The sequence below is a fragment of the Mesitornis unicolor genome, unplaced genomic scaffold (assembly GCF_000695765.1).
Source record: "Mesitornis unicolor isolate BGI_N332 unplaced genomic scaffold, ASM69576v1 scaffold873, whole genome shotgun sequence".
NCBI classification, from domain to species: domain Eukaryota; kingdom Metazoa; phylum Chordata; class Aves; order Mesitornithiformes; family Mesitornithidae; genus Mesitornis; species Mesitornis unicolor.
In genome coordinates this window covers 31,490-48,977 of record NW_010173744.1, presented here as the reverse complement: position 1 = coordinate 48,977, position 17,488 = coordinate 31,490, and the positions used below count along the sequence as shown (strand labels likewise).

The window sequence follows — 17,488 nt, the reverse complement described above, 5'->3', positions numbered from 1 at the left end:
AAATATGCCATGAAGTAATATAAGATACAAGTTACTGGGAAGGGGGCTGGGGGGAGAAGGAGTGTCAAAAGGAAATTAATTTTTATAAAGTGCCACCAATTTCCGGAATCATTTGTAATAGACACTGGTATACACTTGCTATGTTTAATTTCTAACAAAATTACATATGGATTCTATTCATATGTTGTGGAGATCTCAGCTATTGGGGAGTGCACAGGATAACAGTGTGCATATGTTATTTTCATTATTGTACAGGCATTAATGGTGAAATGGGGCAGAGTTCCTAATTGAGCTGAGTTATGTCAGTGTGTTAAGCACAATAAAAACACACCATGGGATGCTTCCTTGCCCTACAGAGTTTTTAGTTTAATGCCCCAACCCTGTAAAGATCTCCTCATTTGTTTTATGAGCAGTGAGCAGTCATTGTGTCATTGACAACAGAGTACAAAACAGAGAGCAGGTGCTCATATTTTTGCAGGATCAAGGCCAAAGGCAGGAGAAAGTATTATGGTCTTCATTCTACTCGGAGGGAACTTGAATAAAGGAGTTGTATTTGCTCACTTCATCTAGGTACTCAAGTACCTGCCTAGGCTTTGGCACACGAGGATCCCAGTAAGGCAGGTGTGTGGTCCCAAGTACCTTGTTGAGATAAAGGATGCTGTCAAACGTTGCGTGGGAATTCTGTGCCGAAGTCAAGCCATGACTCCTGAACCATAGAACCACTCTGCCTTGCTACAGAGCATGGCAAGGGCTGCAGAGAAAAGCTCAGCTAATAGACTTACAAAAAACTGCAGGGGAGAGATCTTGTCTTTCTTTCGGTGGTTTTAGAACAACCACTTGACAGACAGCTTGTCAAAATGTAACTCACAAAGATAACACACATACAAGAGCATGCTCAAAGCAGAGAGAGCTGCATTGCAAGATCCCCTGTGCAGCTGGAAGGAACATCTGCACGCTCCTCTTTGCTTTCCATCAACCCCCCCATGCCGGCACATTTCGCTTTCTATAGCAGAGCCAGGGAGGCAGCAGGGCTGCGGGTGAGCGATGCTGGGGCGAGGGGGCGGCCGTACCGTTCAGCTGCTGGCACACGTTCAGGCGGCTTGGCTTCAGCACGAACTGGCACTGCAGCTCCTGGGGTAGCTGCTCCGTCAAGAAGGACCCCTGAAGCTGCCTGGGGCAGGCACAGTGCTTTGATCCGTGGGGCATAGCGTCGCGGATGTGGCTCATTTTAATTCCAAAGGGATACTCGTGCCCTGTTCAAAGAGAAATCATAATAATCTGTGTTGGATTGATTGGAGACTTGCAAAACTCCATCTGCCTTGGAGGAAAAGCAGATTTTGCACACTGGCCTGCAGCACTTTCTCTCTCAGTAATCTCAGAATTGATGCTTTTCTGCATATTTACACAGGCATAAATCATACGCTGGCTGATACAGAGTTACTGTGTTTGGTGTAGTTAAACAGATGTAAAAGTAAAATCAGACCCATTACAGTTTCATCACATAAAAGACCATCAGAAAAAATGCAAGTGACTATTTCTGAATTCAGTGTTTATTCTTTCTACGGCTTTGCTTGTGACACTGAGAGTTTAGGTACTGGATGTTCATATTCTGGTGAGAAATGAGATTTTGGGAGCAGTCATGTGTCAAATTTTTGTTGAGCATGCAAAAACAAAAATCCACTGTGAAAGTGATCTTTCCTCCCTCTCCATGGTAAGTGCAACAGCCATCAGCGCCATCAAACCAGACACAGCTATGGTTCCTGTCTGAGGCTGAAACAGGAAGGAAAGGTTAATCACAAGGCTAATGCAAATGAGCTGTGCTCGGCATTAACCACCATCTTTGGGGACTACACAGAGGCAATTCATTTCTGGAGAAGCTTTCAAAAATGCCACCACACAGGTATTTTCTGGACTTGCTCAGAGACCTGGCAGTTGAAATACATTAAATGTGGGTGCATTGTTAAGAGGTTTTAGTTCAGTCGCACTTACACTTGAACATTGATAGTGGAAGAAATGTTATTTGATATTATAGGTAATGTGAAGCCAAAGCACAGTCGAACTCTGCTTCTGATGTCTACCTATGATAAAAGCTGGTCTTACCTGATAAACCTTTGCATAAATATCAAGAACAGCATCGGTTTAATACCAGATTCTTCTTTTCAAAAGATTGTAACCTGACCGTGCAGTGAGACAGTCAGTCAACAAGAAAGGCCCTTCCCATTTCTGAATTCCTTGGTTCCATGGCAGTGATTTTATCTGAAGAAGCCACACATAACAGTTGGAAAGACAAAGTCTGGTATGTTTCAGAGACAAAACAGTTTGCACTGCCTATAAGGTGCACAAGTTAGACATTTTATAAATATTAACGTTGTCCGACTCCAGTAAAGCATTTGTAGCTAAGGCTGCTTTAAGAAGGAATGCTAAGATTTACTGAGGTTAGATTTGCAGGAGGCAAACAGAAAATCCACAAATTTTTCTTGTTCTAATCATTTGTGCACTCATACAGCACAAGTAATGCCAGGCTTCTACAAGGAAAGGTTCTTAATAACAGGAAGGGATTTGTTCTCAGTGAATCACGGGCCAAAATCAAATGCTCTAACCAATCACTTCTGAGCTGTGGGTTGATTCCTGGGGAGGAAATGTTTCGAAAAGCATTTTAGAAGGCGAATAAGCAATAATTTGCTCCTAATCAGAGGGGAGCTGTCAGCCAGTTAAGAGAAATACAGGATTGGAAAGGACCTCTTGAATCAGTTGATTTGAGTTGTGGAAGAACAGAACATTTCTCAAAACTCTGCTGAGGAGGGGAGTGAACAACACTACAGGAGTGTAGGAAGAAATATGGCAAAGTTGGAGCACCTCCAGGAGAGGAGGTGAGCGAGTGGGGAGGCTGTAGAAAGACTGAGGCTCATGCAGCAAAACTGGGGCAAAAACAAATGAACTTTTTCAACCTCTTCGTGACACAAGCAGACACAACTGCTCTTCAAAACAAAGGCCCGACATCTGACTCTCTCCTCAAGCAGGCAAACTTGCGTGACAGGGAAGTAAGAGAAAAAACGGGAAAAAACAAAAGAAAAGAGGAAACTGCATTTCAGCCTTCTCTGTATTTCTTGCTTCCTTCAGCACTAAAAACTGAGTGAATGTTGAAAAACAAAACTACGTCAAGAACTTACCAATAAGAGGGTAAGGAGCATCTTCTCTTCCTGAAATCACCCACAGCTTGTAGTCTTTTTCAGAGCCCTTTAAAATGAAATTAAGAATGAGTTTGTTAGTCATTAAGAACAAGTTTGCATTAGGTTTCTCACAATATAAGGATAATCTACACCTTGCCAGTGGGATCAAAGGAACCCCCTTTACTTTTGCAGTGCCCAAATTTGCCACCAGCAAAGCTTCTGAATCATGTCTGTCATGTCTGTGTGAGCAAGGTCCAGTTCTAAGCAGTGAGAGGGGCTGGAGCCCGTCATTTCTGAAGGAAAAAGGGGAGATTTGTCCCAGTTCTTTCAATGCTCCTGGAAGCAGAGGGACAGAGGCCACAGCCTGCCAGGGACTCATGATTGTTTTTGAGGACAGATCAAGACATTACAATGCCAGACCACCCTTGCCACTGAGTTGATCTCCAGCCTGTGTGCCTCCTCTTTCCCAGAGGATGGGAAATGAGGCAGCCACCAGTGCAGAAGGGACCCTTGGGCATGGGTGCTGTTTCTGGCCCCCAGCACCTCTGTGCCCCACTCCTCCCTGACGGCACTGAGCAGCACCCAGCCCGAAGGAGAGACAGGTCTGATCCCCCAGAGGGATTACAGATAAGCAGCACGAAGAGGAGGCCGGCTGCACAGCGTGTGGCACACAGCGGGCAGTTCGTGTGAGCTTTTAGCTCACAAAGGTGACCCTTTAGCTCTGTCCTGAGCACCAGAGTAACCATAGAATTACAGAATGGTTTGGGTCAGTAAGGACCCAATTTAATTCATTTTAAATTAAATTAATTTAAAATTTATAAATTTGTAAAGGGCAAGTGTCAGGAGGAAGGAGCCAGGCTCTTCTCAGTGTCAGCCAATGCCAGGACAAGGGGCAATGGCTGCAAGCTGGAGCATAGGAGGTTCAACCTTCATAAGGAAAAGCTTTTTTACTGTGAAGGTGACAGAGCACTGGAACAGGCTGCCCAGAGAGGCTGTGGAGTCTCCTTCTCTGGAGACATTCAAAACCCGCCTGGACGCCTTCCTGTGTGATCTGGTCTGGGTGATCCTGCTCTGGCAGGGGGGTTGGACTGGATGATCTTTCCAGGTCCCTTCCAACTCCTAATATTCTGTGGTTCTGTAGAGATCATCTAATTCCAACTCCCCTGCCACGGGCAGGGACACTTCCCACCAGTCCAGGCTGCTCAAAGCCCCATTCAACCTGGTCTTGAACACTTCCAGGGAGGGGGCATCCACAGCTTCTCCAGACAATCTGTTTCAGTGTGGGATGTCAAATACTTTGCACAAGCATCCTCCAGGACGTGCTCTGGCACACAGTCACTCCCAGCCTCACACCTGAGACCTCTGCTCCACCATCTCCTCAGCTCCTCTACGTCCTCTGCAAGCAGGAGGAGCTCCAGCTCACCAGCCAACAGCACCCCATGCCCTGTGCTGGAGAGCAGGGCAGGAGCACCTTCACCTGCGATCTGAGCCTGCACTGATGCTGCCGAAGCAAGGATGGCACACAAGGGGCTCCTGGCACTCACTGCTGCCCCCAGATCTCCTTGTAGGGCTGCCATCAGCCCTTTTGTGCAGCCCTTCAGTGTGGAAGGGCTGGGATTGCTGGATTGTGCTTTAAGACTGCTGAGCCCGCTTTTAAAATTCACACTGGCCAGGATGAATTTACATCAAAGGTGACAATTTCCAGAGGATTGGAGAATGTGAATATGTCTGGGAAAAGCTGTGCAAAACTGCTGATTTGAAAGCAAATTCTAAATATTGCATAAATATATAACTCAATGTTGCAGTTTAACTGAAGAAGGAGAACAGTGCATTATTTCAAGTATGATGGTGAGACAATAGAGATAAAAAGAAGGACATTTAACATAAACCACTCTCAGGATAAAGGGTAGTAGCAAGTGGATAAACACACTGTATGAAAAGTGATCTATTATATCTTAAATCCCTTTTCAGTGACATTGCTAAATCAGGATAATTAAAGTCTAAAAGTATTCTGGCTACAAAAAGTGATAAATACCTAATGACAGTATTTATTTAGCTCTAAAACAAAGTCCTACTTCCCTTTGAACAGATATGCCTACTATCCTGCATTGCCTGGACCTTCACCCAGGTCCCCAAAGCTCTTGAGACTCTTTCTCCTTGCTGCACACACTCGGTGTAATGCTGATACACTCAATAAAGCCTTCACAGTTTGCTCTCTGACTGACAGAGCTTTCTGGCCCATATTAGCACTGCTGTTAAGTTTGCTAGCAGGGGGCAGAAGGAAAATAAATAGGCTTTGGAGACATCTCTGATGCCTCAGGGCAAGCAGCCAGGAGCAAATAAATACAGCTGAGGAGCACAAGAAAGGGTATTTAGTTTTCCTTTTAAATATATATATGAAAGGGTTTGTTGCTGTGAAGGGGAAGCAGGGGAAGGGGAAGAGCCAGTAAGCGTGGTTTCAGAGACAGACTGCTCATTTCTCGATTGTAAATGTTGTCCTTTGTGGGCTTTATGAGGCCATTTGTCAGTATAAATGTGACTGTCTCAGAAAAATCAGCAAGTGTACTTATGGAGCTGGGAAACCCAAGGCCCTTCTTTCTGCCCCACTTGGTAATTTGGAACAGATGATCAATGCCATTTTGCACGAACTAGTTGTCATTTTACCAGAGAAACCACAGAGGGGAAAAAACCCTGATGCGTTAAACCAGAGTGAACTCAGCCAACGTAATAGCCCCATTAATCACACAACATGTGAAATGTAGTTTTCATAATTACCTTTGAGAAGTCATAGAGCTCCTTTCAAGTGGTTCTCTCTGGACATAAATAAAAAACCTCAAGATGGTGCATAAGGAAAAGCTTCCTCACAGTCACAACAATACTATGAGGGGGTTGGGTGTTTGATTGATACACAGGCTATAGCTTAATTTATTTAGCTTGTTTGATTTTATTGCTAATCTTTTGATATGCCTCTAATGAAAAAGCCTTTATGCTACAAAGATGCAGTGAAAAAATGTGGTATATTACTTGGGCAAATAATTCTGCAGGCAAGATTTCACACTTTTCAAATGGCTTTCATTCTTTTTTCCACTTGAAATAAAAATGTAATGAGGAGGAAAGGGTTGACTGTGATACATACAAAAGAGCAGAAAGCTGAAACCTAGCCAGCTTCTCCTCCTGCTCATCTCAAACAAAATATTCTCTTCCAATACTACCATTTTCCTGGTTTTTTTTCTGTACAGGAAATGAGGAAATGCAAATGACATCCATAAAATGGATAAAAATGAAGCACATCATAATAAAGACTTGCAGTTGTAATATAGCATAGTCTCTTGATTTTTGGTGCAGACTGGGGGAAACAATCTGCAACTGAAATCCTTACTTTAACTCACATCTTATTCCCCTAGCAGTCCCTCTGTCAGCTCCAGAGCTACCTTACTGGGACCAACCGCTGGGCGCAGAGCCCCAGCCCTGGTGTAAACGGGACGTCTGAGCCACAAAAAGAAGGCCAGACAGAAATTGCTGTGCCTGGAAAACACCAAGCCAGCAGAATAGGCTCCTGGATGCGTTAAAAGTCTGTATAAATTAGAGATCATGAGTGCTAGGGAAGGCAAATTCTGAGGTTACTCCAGATTTTGCTGGGGGTCTCCAGAAGCCCAAGGGAAGCACAAGAGTGGCATTTGGTCATATTTGACTCTTCACACTCAGGGCTGCAGTAAGGAAAGACTTGTCAGGTTCCATGCAAAGAGATCAACATGTGAATCAAGACAGACATTTTAAAAAATTTGTTACCCAAACAGCAGACTGACAGGCCAGTTAAAATGCTGTCATCCAGGAGCTTCTATGACCATTGGTGCTGGTTGGAGCAAGAACTCATGTTGCTGGCACTGATTCATTACTACACCTGAGGCACCACCTTGCCTGGTTTAGAGCAAGGGGAGACATTTGAGGCACTACTTGATCTAATAGGAACCACTACCTCTACATGGTGCACAATCCTGCATTATTTTAAGTCCTGTAAAAGCCTTTTTCCAAACAGTTTCAGGCCATTGCTTAAATTGGGTGCGTTCAGATTCTGTGCGATCACGCAGTTGCATCCATATCTCATGACACTAAAGGCCCATGGTTATTTATACTGTCTGATTTGGACACTTGAGAGCAGTGCTTGTACTTGTAACCTGGGGACACAGCTGATCACGCATGTTTGCACAGTTTGAAACCAACTAACAAGCATGTCAGTAGGTTTTCTGTTCACACTGAAGTATGCAAAAGGAGCTGTATCAAACTCCCACTTCTTATGTCAAGATATCTCCACTTAGGCATCAGCAAAACAGATTTAAAAGCAACTTCAAACACAATGGATCCTTTACAGGGATCAGAGACTTATTCAAAAGTTAAGATGCTGGTGGAGTCACCATCCCTGGAGGTGTTCAGAAAACGTGTACATGTGGCACTTCAGGACATGGTTTAGTGGGCATGGTGGTGTTGGGTTGATGGTTGACTTGATGACCTTAGAGGTCTTTTTCAATCTTAATGATTCTATGATTCCATCTCTGGAGGTCTATATGTTAGCAAGGCACTTCTGCTTCACTTCAACAGCACTGAATTGCTACGATAAAGTATCTAATTAATGTTCATATCCTAAAATTTGGAAAAAATGCAAGAGAAGATTTTATTATTAAAAGTGACTACAAAAAGACTCATTAAAACTGGTGTAAGGACTTACGTTAATTCCCAGCTGCTGCAGGGCCATGAGAATGACATCATTTGCTGTATCAACATTGGTTACACTCAGGGTTTTCGACTGTGAACAGAAAAGAGGAGAAGGAGAAAGTGGCATTAAAAATATGGATTTGCAAACAGTATCTCAAGTGCCATAGCTCTGCATAATTCATTGTCAAAAAATTGAGAGTATCCTGTTAAAATTTTACTTGATAAATAAGTTATGCTACACAGATAAAGACCCAACAGCCTGAGACAGAGGTTTGATTCCTCTGCTTTGCCACACACTTTCTGTATTTGCTCCCTGCTTTCCCAACGGCTCCATCAGAAGAGAGAGTGCCATGACTACTGGCGACAGCACCTCCACATTAAAATATGCAAAAAGACACAGCCATTAACTGCCCTTTAGACACTGCATAAGGGAAATGTAAAGGTTTGATTAATATAAAAGCAGACGAGTTTCCTTTGAAAAAATGAAACACTTCAGTGAGTTTTTTCAGTGAAATAGGAGGCTTCCATATGAACTATTAATCATTTCTGTCCTTTTCTACTGATCTCCCTGGAAAGAAAATACTGTACATCGGCTATTTATCTCTATATCCTTTATATGCCCTATATCCACATTCTGTATAGATTTCTCAAAGCTAGATCTGGCTTAGTACCAGAAACTCTTCCTCTTGGTAATCTTTCATCCAGTTAAAACGCTACCTCTCCAGCATCCTCCAGAAATTGCTGACTGGCAGTATGGAAAAGCATGGATCAGCAGAAACACCGCTTTCTAAGTAGCTACAGTGACTAGCAGGAAGTGCAAAGCTTCATGTTGGAGGATGCGCTGCTTTCCACAAGGAAATCTTTCCAGAGTGAGATTTCAGCACCTGGCACAAGGACCACTCCTGCACAGCTGGGCGATGCTCTGCACCTCGGTACCATGGGTTGCTCTTACACACGGCAGCGCATTTCAAACACACCAGGATGAATGACTCCATTCTCAGCCCTGCCAAGATGTGGCAGCACCACCGCCGCCACCTTGCAGAGGCAAAAACAAGTGGGGAGAGCGTGTCCAGAGTGGTTTTTGCTTGCACCATCACACCCACCCTGGCCTCACTTCCAAGATGCCAGGCAGCTCCCACACATCAAGCACAACTTACTAAGCCCTTTCTAGAGGCATGCTGGTTTGGCTCCACTAACAAGACTACACAGCTTTTGGACTACAGCTGGTTCATGGCTAGCCTAAAGCCCTGGCAGAATAAACGCACGCCCACTGCAACAAAGAACCCAGGCGTATCCAATGGCCCAAATAAGGGAAGGTGGCAGAGCTGGGATGTAAATGTTCACTGCCATTCCCAAGACAGTTTGCTGTACCCTGCTATCCTGTGTAGCATATCAATTTTATACTTGCGACAGGATGCTCAGGTGAAAAAACCCCTGACATTTTGCATTTAGAAAAGATCTAAGCTGTACGTTTGTATAAGTCTCTGACAGTAACAAGCTGCCATGGCAATCAAAGGAAAGCAATGAGAATACTGTATATTTTGCTTCAGGACATATCTGAACGCTCATACCATAAAAAATTTAACACTTGCCTGAAGCAATGGCATCTGGCTCTCAGGAGTAGGTCAGGACATTTGCATAAGTTTTGCTCTTGGCTAGAATATAATAAAATGGTTTGTGTCTTGTGTTCAGCCTTCCCTGCTCTGCAAAATTGAATTAATTCTTGGGCATCTCCAGCTGCTGTAGCACAGGGACCACAGTGCCATAAGAACTATTTCATAGCATCATAAAATAGTTTGGGTTGGAAGGGACCTTAAAGCTCATCCAATCCAACCCCTGTCATGGGTCGGGACACCTCCCACTAGCCCAGGCTGCTCAAAGCCCCATCCAACCTGGCCTTGAACACTGCCAGGGAGGGGGCATCCACAGCGTCCCTGGGCAACCCGTGCCAGTGTCTCACCACTCTCAGTAAAGAATTACCTCCTAATATCCAGTCTAAATCTACCCTCTTCCAGTTTAAAACTATTATCTCTTGTCCTATCACTGCTTGCCCTTGTAAAAAGTCCCTCCCCAGGTTTCTTGCAGGCCTCTTTCAGGTACTAGAAGGCTGCTATAAGGTGTTCCTGGAGCCTTCTCTTCTCCAGGCTGAACAGCCCCCAATTTTGCGTCACAAAGTTTCTATCTACTCCTCCACTGCTTTATTACTGTTAATAGCTAGACTACAGTGTGTCGTTTCTAGTACTGTCAGGATCAGGAAACCATTTTTGGCACATGAGCTAATTATAGCTAAGGAGAAAAGCCATTAAAATAACCCCCAAACAAACCCTGGTACAGGAGTGCAACACCTGAGTGCATGTATGATTTATAGACATTTACGCCTGAGAACACCTTGGTCTGCAGTCCTGCATTTTAGCTATCACAATCATCGATATTATTTGTTAACATTTGTCTTAGCAACCTGGCAATTCTAACTATTATCATTTACCTTAATAGTAATTTTCTGGGAAAAAAGGCAGACTCCTTTGTGTTATTCCTATGCAAATACAGAATTCTGAGTGGAGATACACTGTAGGGCAAAAATCTTCAATGAAATCTGACTTCTGTAAAAATTTCTTGTGTCTTTGCAAATGCTGTTTAGGCTTCTGAGCATGAAATACAGATCTTAAAAGCACAGTTATAAAGAAAGGACAAATTTAGAAGCAGCAGAGGAAGAATGGATGGATTATCACTGAACGCTAGGGTAGCCCTTGGGAACTGGCTACAGACAAGAATTTAGTTTAAGTTGGTTAAAAATGACAGTAAAAAAGGTGCAAATCACTCTGTGGATGACCAATTCTACCAATTTACCTTGTGCTATAAATTTACCAACATCAGTTCACTGATGAAAAACATGCTTAAGGCAATTTCAGGGTGTTCATATACACAGCTTTACTGACTTATGATCATTATAAACAACAAAATACATTGCAGCTTTGCGGAATTGAATGAAGGCAGCTGTGGGTTTAGATCAGTTTTATAAGCAAAAAAAGGGTACATTGTAGTAGCATTTCTGAAGATGCTTATGCATAAGTTCCGCTGGAGTTGTTTCTAGGGACTTCACACTGTACAGCCTTTAGTTTGTGTGCCAGAACCAGTATTTCTTACCAAGCACTCTGTCTTTAAAAAGGAATTCATGTATTAAACAGAGGAAACAAAATTTCAGGGCTGTATATGCTGAGTCTTTTAAAGAGGCTGGTTGCAACCTTAAAGGAGGTTGCAAACCAAAGGAATATCCCTCCCAATATCCAAAGGATTTACAGGTGACCAGCACTCATAGGTGATGTGGATTTAGACCCCCATTTATCTCAAGAGCACTTACATATGCACAAGTTCCCACATCCTTTGCAATTATCTTCAGAGGGATGCTTTTAGGATAGTCTTTTTCCTTCTCTTCTCTTATTCGACTGACAAAACAAGTACAAAACAAGTAAATTTTTAATGTTGTAAACATAAATAGCAAGATGGAGATTTAAATAGCAATCAAACAATAACTGGATAAGAAGCAGATTGTTCACAGATGTACTGCAGTAGAAAGATCTTTGAGGAAGAAAACATCCAGCAGTATCTGGAAGGGATGCTGACCATGGCCCCCAGTAGTGCCCTGCTGTATTAAAGTTCATTGTAGAAATCAGTGTAAGCAGCAGAGGAACTGGATTTAAAAAATGAAGCTAAAATTACTCATCATTGTGACATCTCAGTCTGCACTACAGGCCCCAACTGAAATCAGTTACCTCCCACTGTACGGACCAGTTCAGAGGACTGAACAGGAGACTGGTGAATTAGAAATCATTCCCAGCAAGGATAATTTACACAACCCCAGGATCTCTGAAGAATCAGATAAGGACGCAAACCTCAACCAGTAGAACTAAGTGACCAGAAAACAAAACCACCACTAGTAGTTTTCTGCCCAAACACTGACTGAAATAAGACAGCTCTATTTACACAAATCCTCCCACCACACCCTCCAGCTTGGGGTGTATTTTGTAAGACCAAAATACAGCCAGCCATGAGCAGCAGATAGGTTAGAGCAGAGGTTCCTGAGCTTAGATGCCATCACCACGGAAATCGACCCAGGCTCAAGAAGAGTGATAGTGGCAGAGTCTCCTACAACTTGCATAGGGAAGGGACCGTGTGTGACAGGAATTGCTCCAGTTTTGTGCTGAGCCACATTCAGGCACAGGGAAGCATTTCCTTCTTTGTGTGGTGATCATTGCATGAACGACACATACCATCTTCTGCAGTGAGAAAGCAAGAGATGGGTTTTTTCCTTAATATCACTTCTCTATTATGATGGTATAGGTACTACAGCTTGGGAATCACTGGTCTAGATGTTTGGGACTCTCTTCAGTGTCTACAAAGACTGTATAATAAAGTACCTTTGCAAAAAAGACAGCCATGTCTCCTTTTGTTCCGCAGACCTGCAAGAATTATAGAAAAACAGGGACAAATCAGCCATCGTTCTAATACCAAAGTAGCCCTTATACAGACCACAGTAGAAAGGACTGCTTCTTGGTTGCAATTTCCATAAATACCTACGATAAGTAAGTAGGTAAAATGATATGGTTTTTCCAGATTTGAATAATCTGTTTCCCTGCAAAATCAACTGAAAAGCCTGCCATGGTGATCAAAAGCCCCAGTTACCAGTTTTTATCACAGAAGTTAAAACTTTACCAGTGGATTCAGTAGGAAATGGGTTGAGTTCTTAAACTAATGTCCAAATAGAAGAGGAGGGCACTTTAAAATAAGAGCTTAATTCAAAAGTTTAAAGGTACTTCCTCTACTTCCTCAGGTATATAGATTTGTTTCCACTTTCACTATTCTAATTATCTTCTTATTTATTGATTTTTGGTTTATCACCACAGCACAAAGTACACATAAGCCACAATACAAAAAAATGTCCCATTGTACTTAGTAGGATTTAACTTTGGACATTTTAATGCTGCTCTCATTTATACACTTATTTATACAAAACTGTCCGGTTAAATGTAGCTAATAATAGCATAGTGCAAGGAATCTAACCGAATTCTGCTTTAACTTTCTTGATTTAAATCCTGTCTCAGATGGAGTAACTGCTATTCTCACGGCTGCTTCTGCAAATCAAGTTCTTCACATTTTCAGAGCAGGCATTTAGGGAAATAAAAACCTACTGAATGATACTGTGAGGGGAATGCACTTTCTCAATATTAAAAATGTGACTCTGCTTTGGCTGCTTCAATTCTGTCAGATATGCATCTACAGACTCAGGGATGGTGTTTTAGATCTTCCTGTCTACTTCCAGACATAAAATAATTTCACTTCTATAAAATCTCTGACTCTCTTTGGATTGAAGCTATTGCTTTCCTATTCAACTGCCTTCTGATAGCTATAAGGGGTCATGTACTGTCTCTAGATCAAAGCTCATGTTTATTGGCAAGAGTTCAATTGAAAGTCAATAGAAAATTTCAGCTTTGTTTCAGGACTATTAAGTGAAAAAAACATAAACAGTGCAACCAGCTCAACAGAGAGCAGTTTGTGCACAACATTCTCTTTGGACATGGACAATGTGACATACAAATTAAGCTGCATGCGTCAGCTTTTGCTCTCTGTTGGTAAAGAGGAAAATGCATTTTCCAAGACCCAGCCAAATTACTGTGGCTAAGCATCTGGGATTTCAGGGGGACAGTGCCCTCCCTTACCCAAAGTAAAGACAGAGCCCTCCTGCTGAGACTAAAATAAGCCTAATCACTGAAATTACCTTGACAGTCCTTATGTGTCCCACAGTCAATGCTGCAAACACAGACCAAAAAAAAAACCTTTCTCTTTGTTAAAATTCAGATTCTGCTTTAAGAGGAATTTTGACATTTTCTCTGGCACAATTAAATTAAAAAGAGAACTAGGACAAGGTCAGTATTTCACTGTATGTGTTTTGCTACTTCCAATATAAGCTCTTCTGTTTAAAAGTGTCCTACAAAGGCCTCTGATCCTTTCATTAACTTGGCTGTTTAATATCTGTAGCTCATCTTATTAATTAGCCAAGGTGTTTGTCAAATTATATATAAAAAATATAGTTTCCACTGAGCAAGTTCACAGCATAGACAGTGCTTTGCCAGATCATGTATTTTCTCAGATTTTTAAGTGATAAGTGAGTTTCACTGCAACATTTGCAGAGAGACAGAAGAGGAGGCATGGAAGGTGAGTGATTTGCTTACAGCAGTAGAAGGAATTGGTTGACAAACCAGTAAGTTCCTGCTTCTCACATCCGCTGGTGCTGAAATGAATCCACTACCCAAAAAAATTTTAGCAACTTGGTAAATAAAGCATATCTCAATTCTTACCTGAAATTTGCCACACAGTTTGTGGTGGGCCAGCCCAAAACGAAGGACTTCTCTGGGTCTGTGCTGCCTTCACAGACTTCTTCTGTACAAAATGCTGTCCACATCTCACAGAGACGCGCTTGGCACTTGAGTTTGAAATGAGAGTGCGACCTGCAGGCAGAAATTCACAGGTGTGTCACACACATGAAAACATAGCAAGGCAGGTAAAACAGCTCAAGAGTTTCTTCTTCCTTCAGGAACATGTGAAACTTGCATTGGAGCTGACAGAAGAAGCACTTCTGCTTTAAAGAAAACCATGTTTTATTTGGGTTGCATATAAAAATATATCAATTTTTTATCTAAATAGTATCAACAGATATCTTGTATGTAGCATTAACAGGTTGCTTGTGGCATCCCGGGACATCACCCTTCTTGGGAGAAAACTTCTGCCCATGTCTAGAGCTCCCCTCCAAATCTCACCATGAGGCAAAGATTGCCACTTGCGTTGGACTCTCCTTTCACTGACTTTAATGCCATTGAGGAGTTCACAGTATAGTTGGACTGCTCAGCCCCAGGGTCAACAAGCGTGGGGAGTTTAAGGAGTGACAACTAGGCCAGAGCAAACGAAGCAATCCTGAAGAAAGAACAAGCAGAAAACTGCCCTTTGTGTTAACTACAGTACAGGTTACATAAAGACTCCATGAACAAGCTGCATGGTAGCCATAGGCCCACACCACCTGGAGAATGAGCCAGGACTTGCTGCATTCTCACAGTACCGACTCACCAAGAAGGGAGATACATAATTTCCCCGATTTTTAAAAATTTGTCCCTTCCTGTATTTTATCCTACCATACATTAGAGTACAGTAAAGGTGAAATTTACAGACTGTCACTTCTGTATTTCAACTCTTCCACTTGATTTCTCATTATAATTCTCCTTCCTTTGTAGGATGAGTGGGCCACCAATGCTATGTGAGAAACAAATAAAACCTCACAAAGTCAGTCCAGCTGTGCAGCAATGCAACAGCCACTAACTTCAAGGCAGGTTTGCACCAGAGGCCTTGCAGACTGAATTACCTGAGTTCTGGTTCTCCTGGGCCAGCAGAGAAAGGCTGGAGGAAAAGCGTCCCCTCACCGAAAACATTTTGCCCTTCTAATCCAAGGACTGCAAGCAAGAGCATGTCAGCTCAGCACTGCGTTGTAAATGTGGAAGGGGACAGTGCCAGGCACCATGGTGATTAGTGCTCTATAAATAAATATGCCAGGTAAGCAGTTTCTTAGAGCTTCGATACACATGGACTACCTTCTCTGAGATTAGTCTCATTTGCAAGGTATTTGATTTAGGACAGTCTGAACTAATACAGTCTGCAACATGAAAGCACATGAAGCTTGCAGCATGAAAGGGGACATAGATGAACTTGCAGAACCCTGACTGGTGAGAGGTTTCCAGCTGACACTGCTAACAGGTGCAGTGGGGTAGAGCCACACTAATAACCCAGCAGCATCTACAGTGGTGGGCAAGAAAGAACCATCAGTGGGCATCACACCTGGCAAAATGGTGCACTTCAATTAGATCATCATAAAGAACTGTAAAATACCACCTCAAGTTCATGTATTTTTTAAACCATACCATGGTGTTACCTAGTCAGCTGTACATTTCACTTCTACCTATTACGTTTTTTTACCCCATCAGGGAGAAACTTAAAATACAGGACAACATTTCAACACACTCATCAACAAATCACTTTGGGATGCAACAGGTAAGATCTGTCAAGAATACAGAAATAACTGTAACTGATTTACCACAGAATGAACTATGAAAATGGAGATTTTTAAAAAACAAAGCCGTGAATTCTAATGTAGACGTTAATAAATGGATGCCTGATTTGACTCCACTGAATCAATCTGTTGATCCTCCCTTTCTCCTCAATTTCTTTTCCCGTTACCCAGGACAGTGAACTCTCTGCATGCTGTTTCAGTTTTTTAGCATTTACAGTTCATAAAGCCAGATCCCCGCAGTGCCAGTAGCGGGTGTTGGCAGGGTGTTGGCAGAAGCACAAAGATGTTCTCCAATCATGCTTGATGTATATTCTTACCCTGTTTGCCATGCCTGGTCACAGCTCTCAGCTATTATCAGTATTCAAGTGGCCTGGTTTCCAGAGACGCTGAAACAGAAGCCTCCATTAACATCTAAAGAGCCTGAAGTATAATTTTATCTCTATCTGCCACGTCCTTTATGCAGTCCATGAGTTCTCAGCATTTGTGAAATGTGGGTCTTCTATTTAAGTGCCAAAGCATTACCTCTAGAAATGAGTTTGTCTGTGCTGGCTAAGAAAGGAGTGTGACTGAACATCTGAATAATGGAAAGAGTAACAAGGATTTTTTTTTTTTTAAGGAAGTCCCCTTGCAAGTGCTACACTGTAAATATCAGGCAGATCAAGAGTCAACTGAAATAATCAGAAAAATAATGAACGCCGATGGTGTAGGTAGTGACACACCCCAAATTGTCCCACCTTTGCAGAGTAAATTCAGTTCCTTTTGCTTTCTGTAAGTGGCAATTGGATACCTCGCAGACGTTAACAGATGGAAGATTAACTTCTCACTAGATTTGCTAATCTCCTTAATAGGACCCTCTGACAAAAGCATTAATGGATCTATGTGAGATTGCTACCATAATTCCATGTATGTACTCAACCATTAATTTCTATGTCCAGCCACACTGGGAGAAAAACTTTAAAATGCATACGTATTTCACAGAATCACAGAATCACAGAACGTTAGGGATTGGAAGGGACCTCAAAAGCTCATCCAGTCCAATCCCCCTGCCGGAGCAGGAACACCTCGATGAGGTTACACAGGAAGGCGTCCAGGCGGGTTTTGAATGTCTCCAGAGAAGGAGACTCCACAACCTCTCTGGGCAGCCTGTTCCAGTGCTCTGTTACCCTCACTGAGAAGAAGTTTCTTCTCAAATTTCAGTGGAACCTCCTGTGTTCCAGTTTGTGTCCGTTGTGTCCGTATTCATGCATGTACATATTACAACGGAGAAAGAGGAAGCCATTTCTCTGTGCCTCCCACACAAAAACTTATGTTGAGAAACCTTGATCATTGAACTGACAGTTCCTTGAAATATTTACTCTGCCAAATAAAAATACACACCCTCTGTAAGAAATCTAATCAATATATAGGAAGCAATATCAGATTTTACATACTTAACATTGGTTTAGTGAGAAAAACTCCTTCAATCTCTTAATTTATTACTTAATCTTCATATGAAGGC

General features: G+C 42.4%; 1 protein-coding gene across 1 annotated transcript in view; it reads right to left on the bottom strand.

The window, feature by feature from the left end:
* Positions 1 to 17,488, bottom strand: part of ARHGAP20 (Rho GTPase activating protein 20) — a 50,878-nt gene that overhangs the window by 11,475 nt on the left and 21,915 nt on the right. The window contains exons 3-8 of the mRNA XM_010180803.1: positions 14,234 to 14,383; positions 12,296 to 12,337; positions 11,239 to 11,323; positions 7,894 to 7,971; positions 3,171 to 3,237; positions 1,071 to 1,253 (exon numbers count right to left, since the gene is read on the bottom strand). Coding sequence (XP_010179105.1) covers positions 1,071 to 1,253; positions 3,171 to 3,237; positions 7,894 to 7,971; positions 11,239 to 11,323; positions 12,296 to 12,337; positions 14,234 to 14,383 — 605 coding nt within the window. The remainder of the gene's footprint in view (positions 1 to 1,070; positions 1,254 to 3,170; positions 3,238 to 7,893; positions 7,972 to 11,238; positions 11,324 to 12,295; positions 12,338 to 14,233; positions 14,384 to 17,488) is intronic.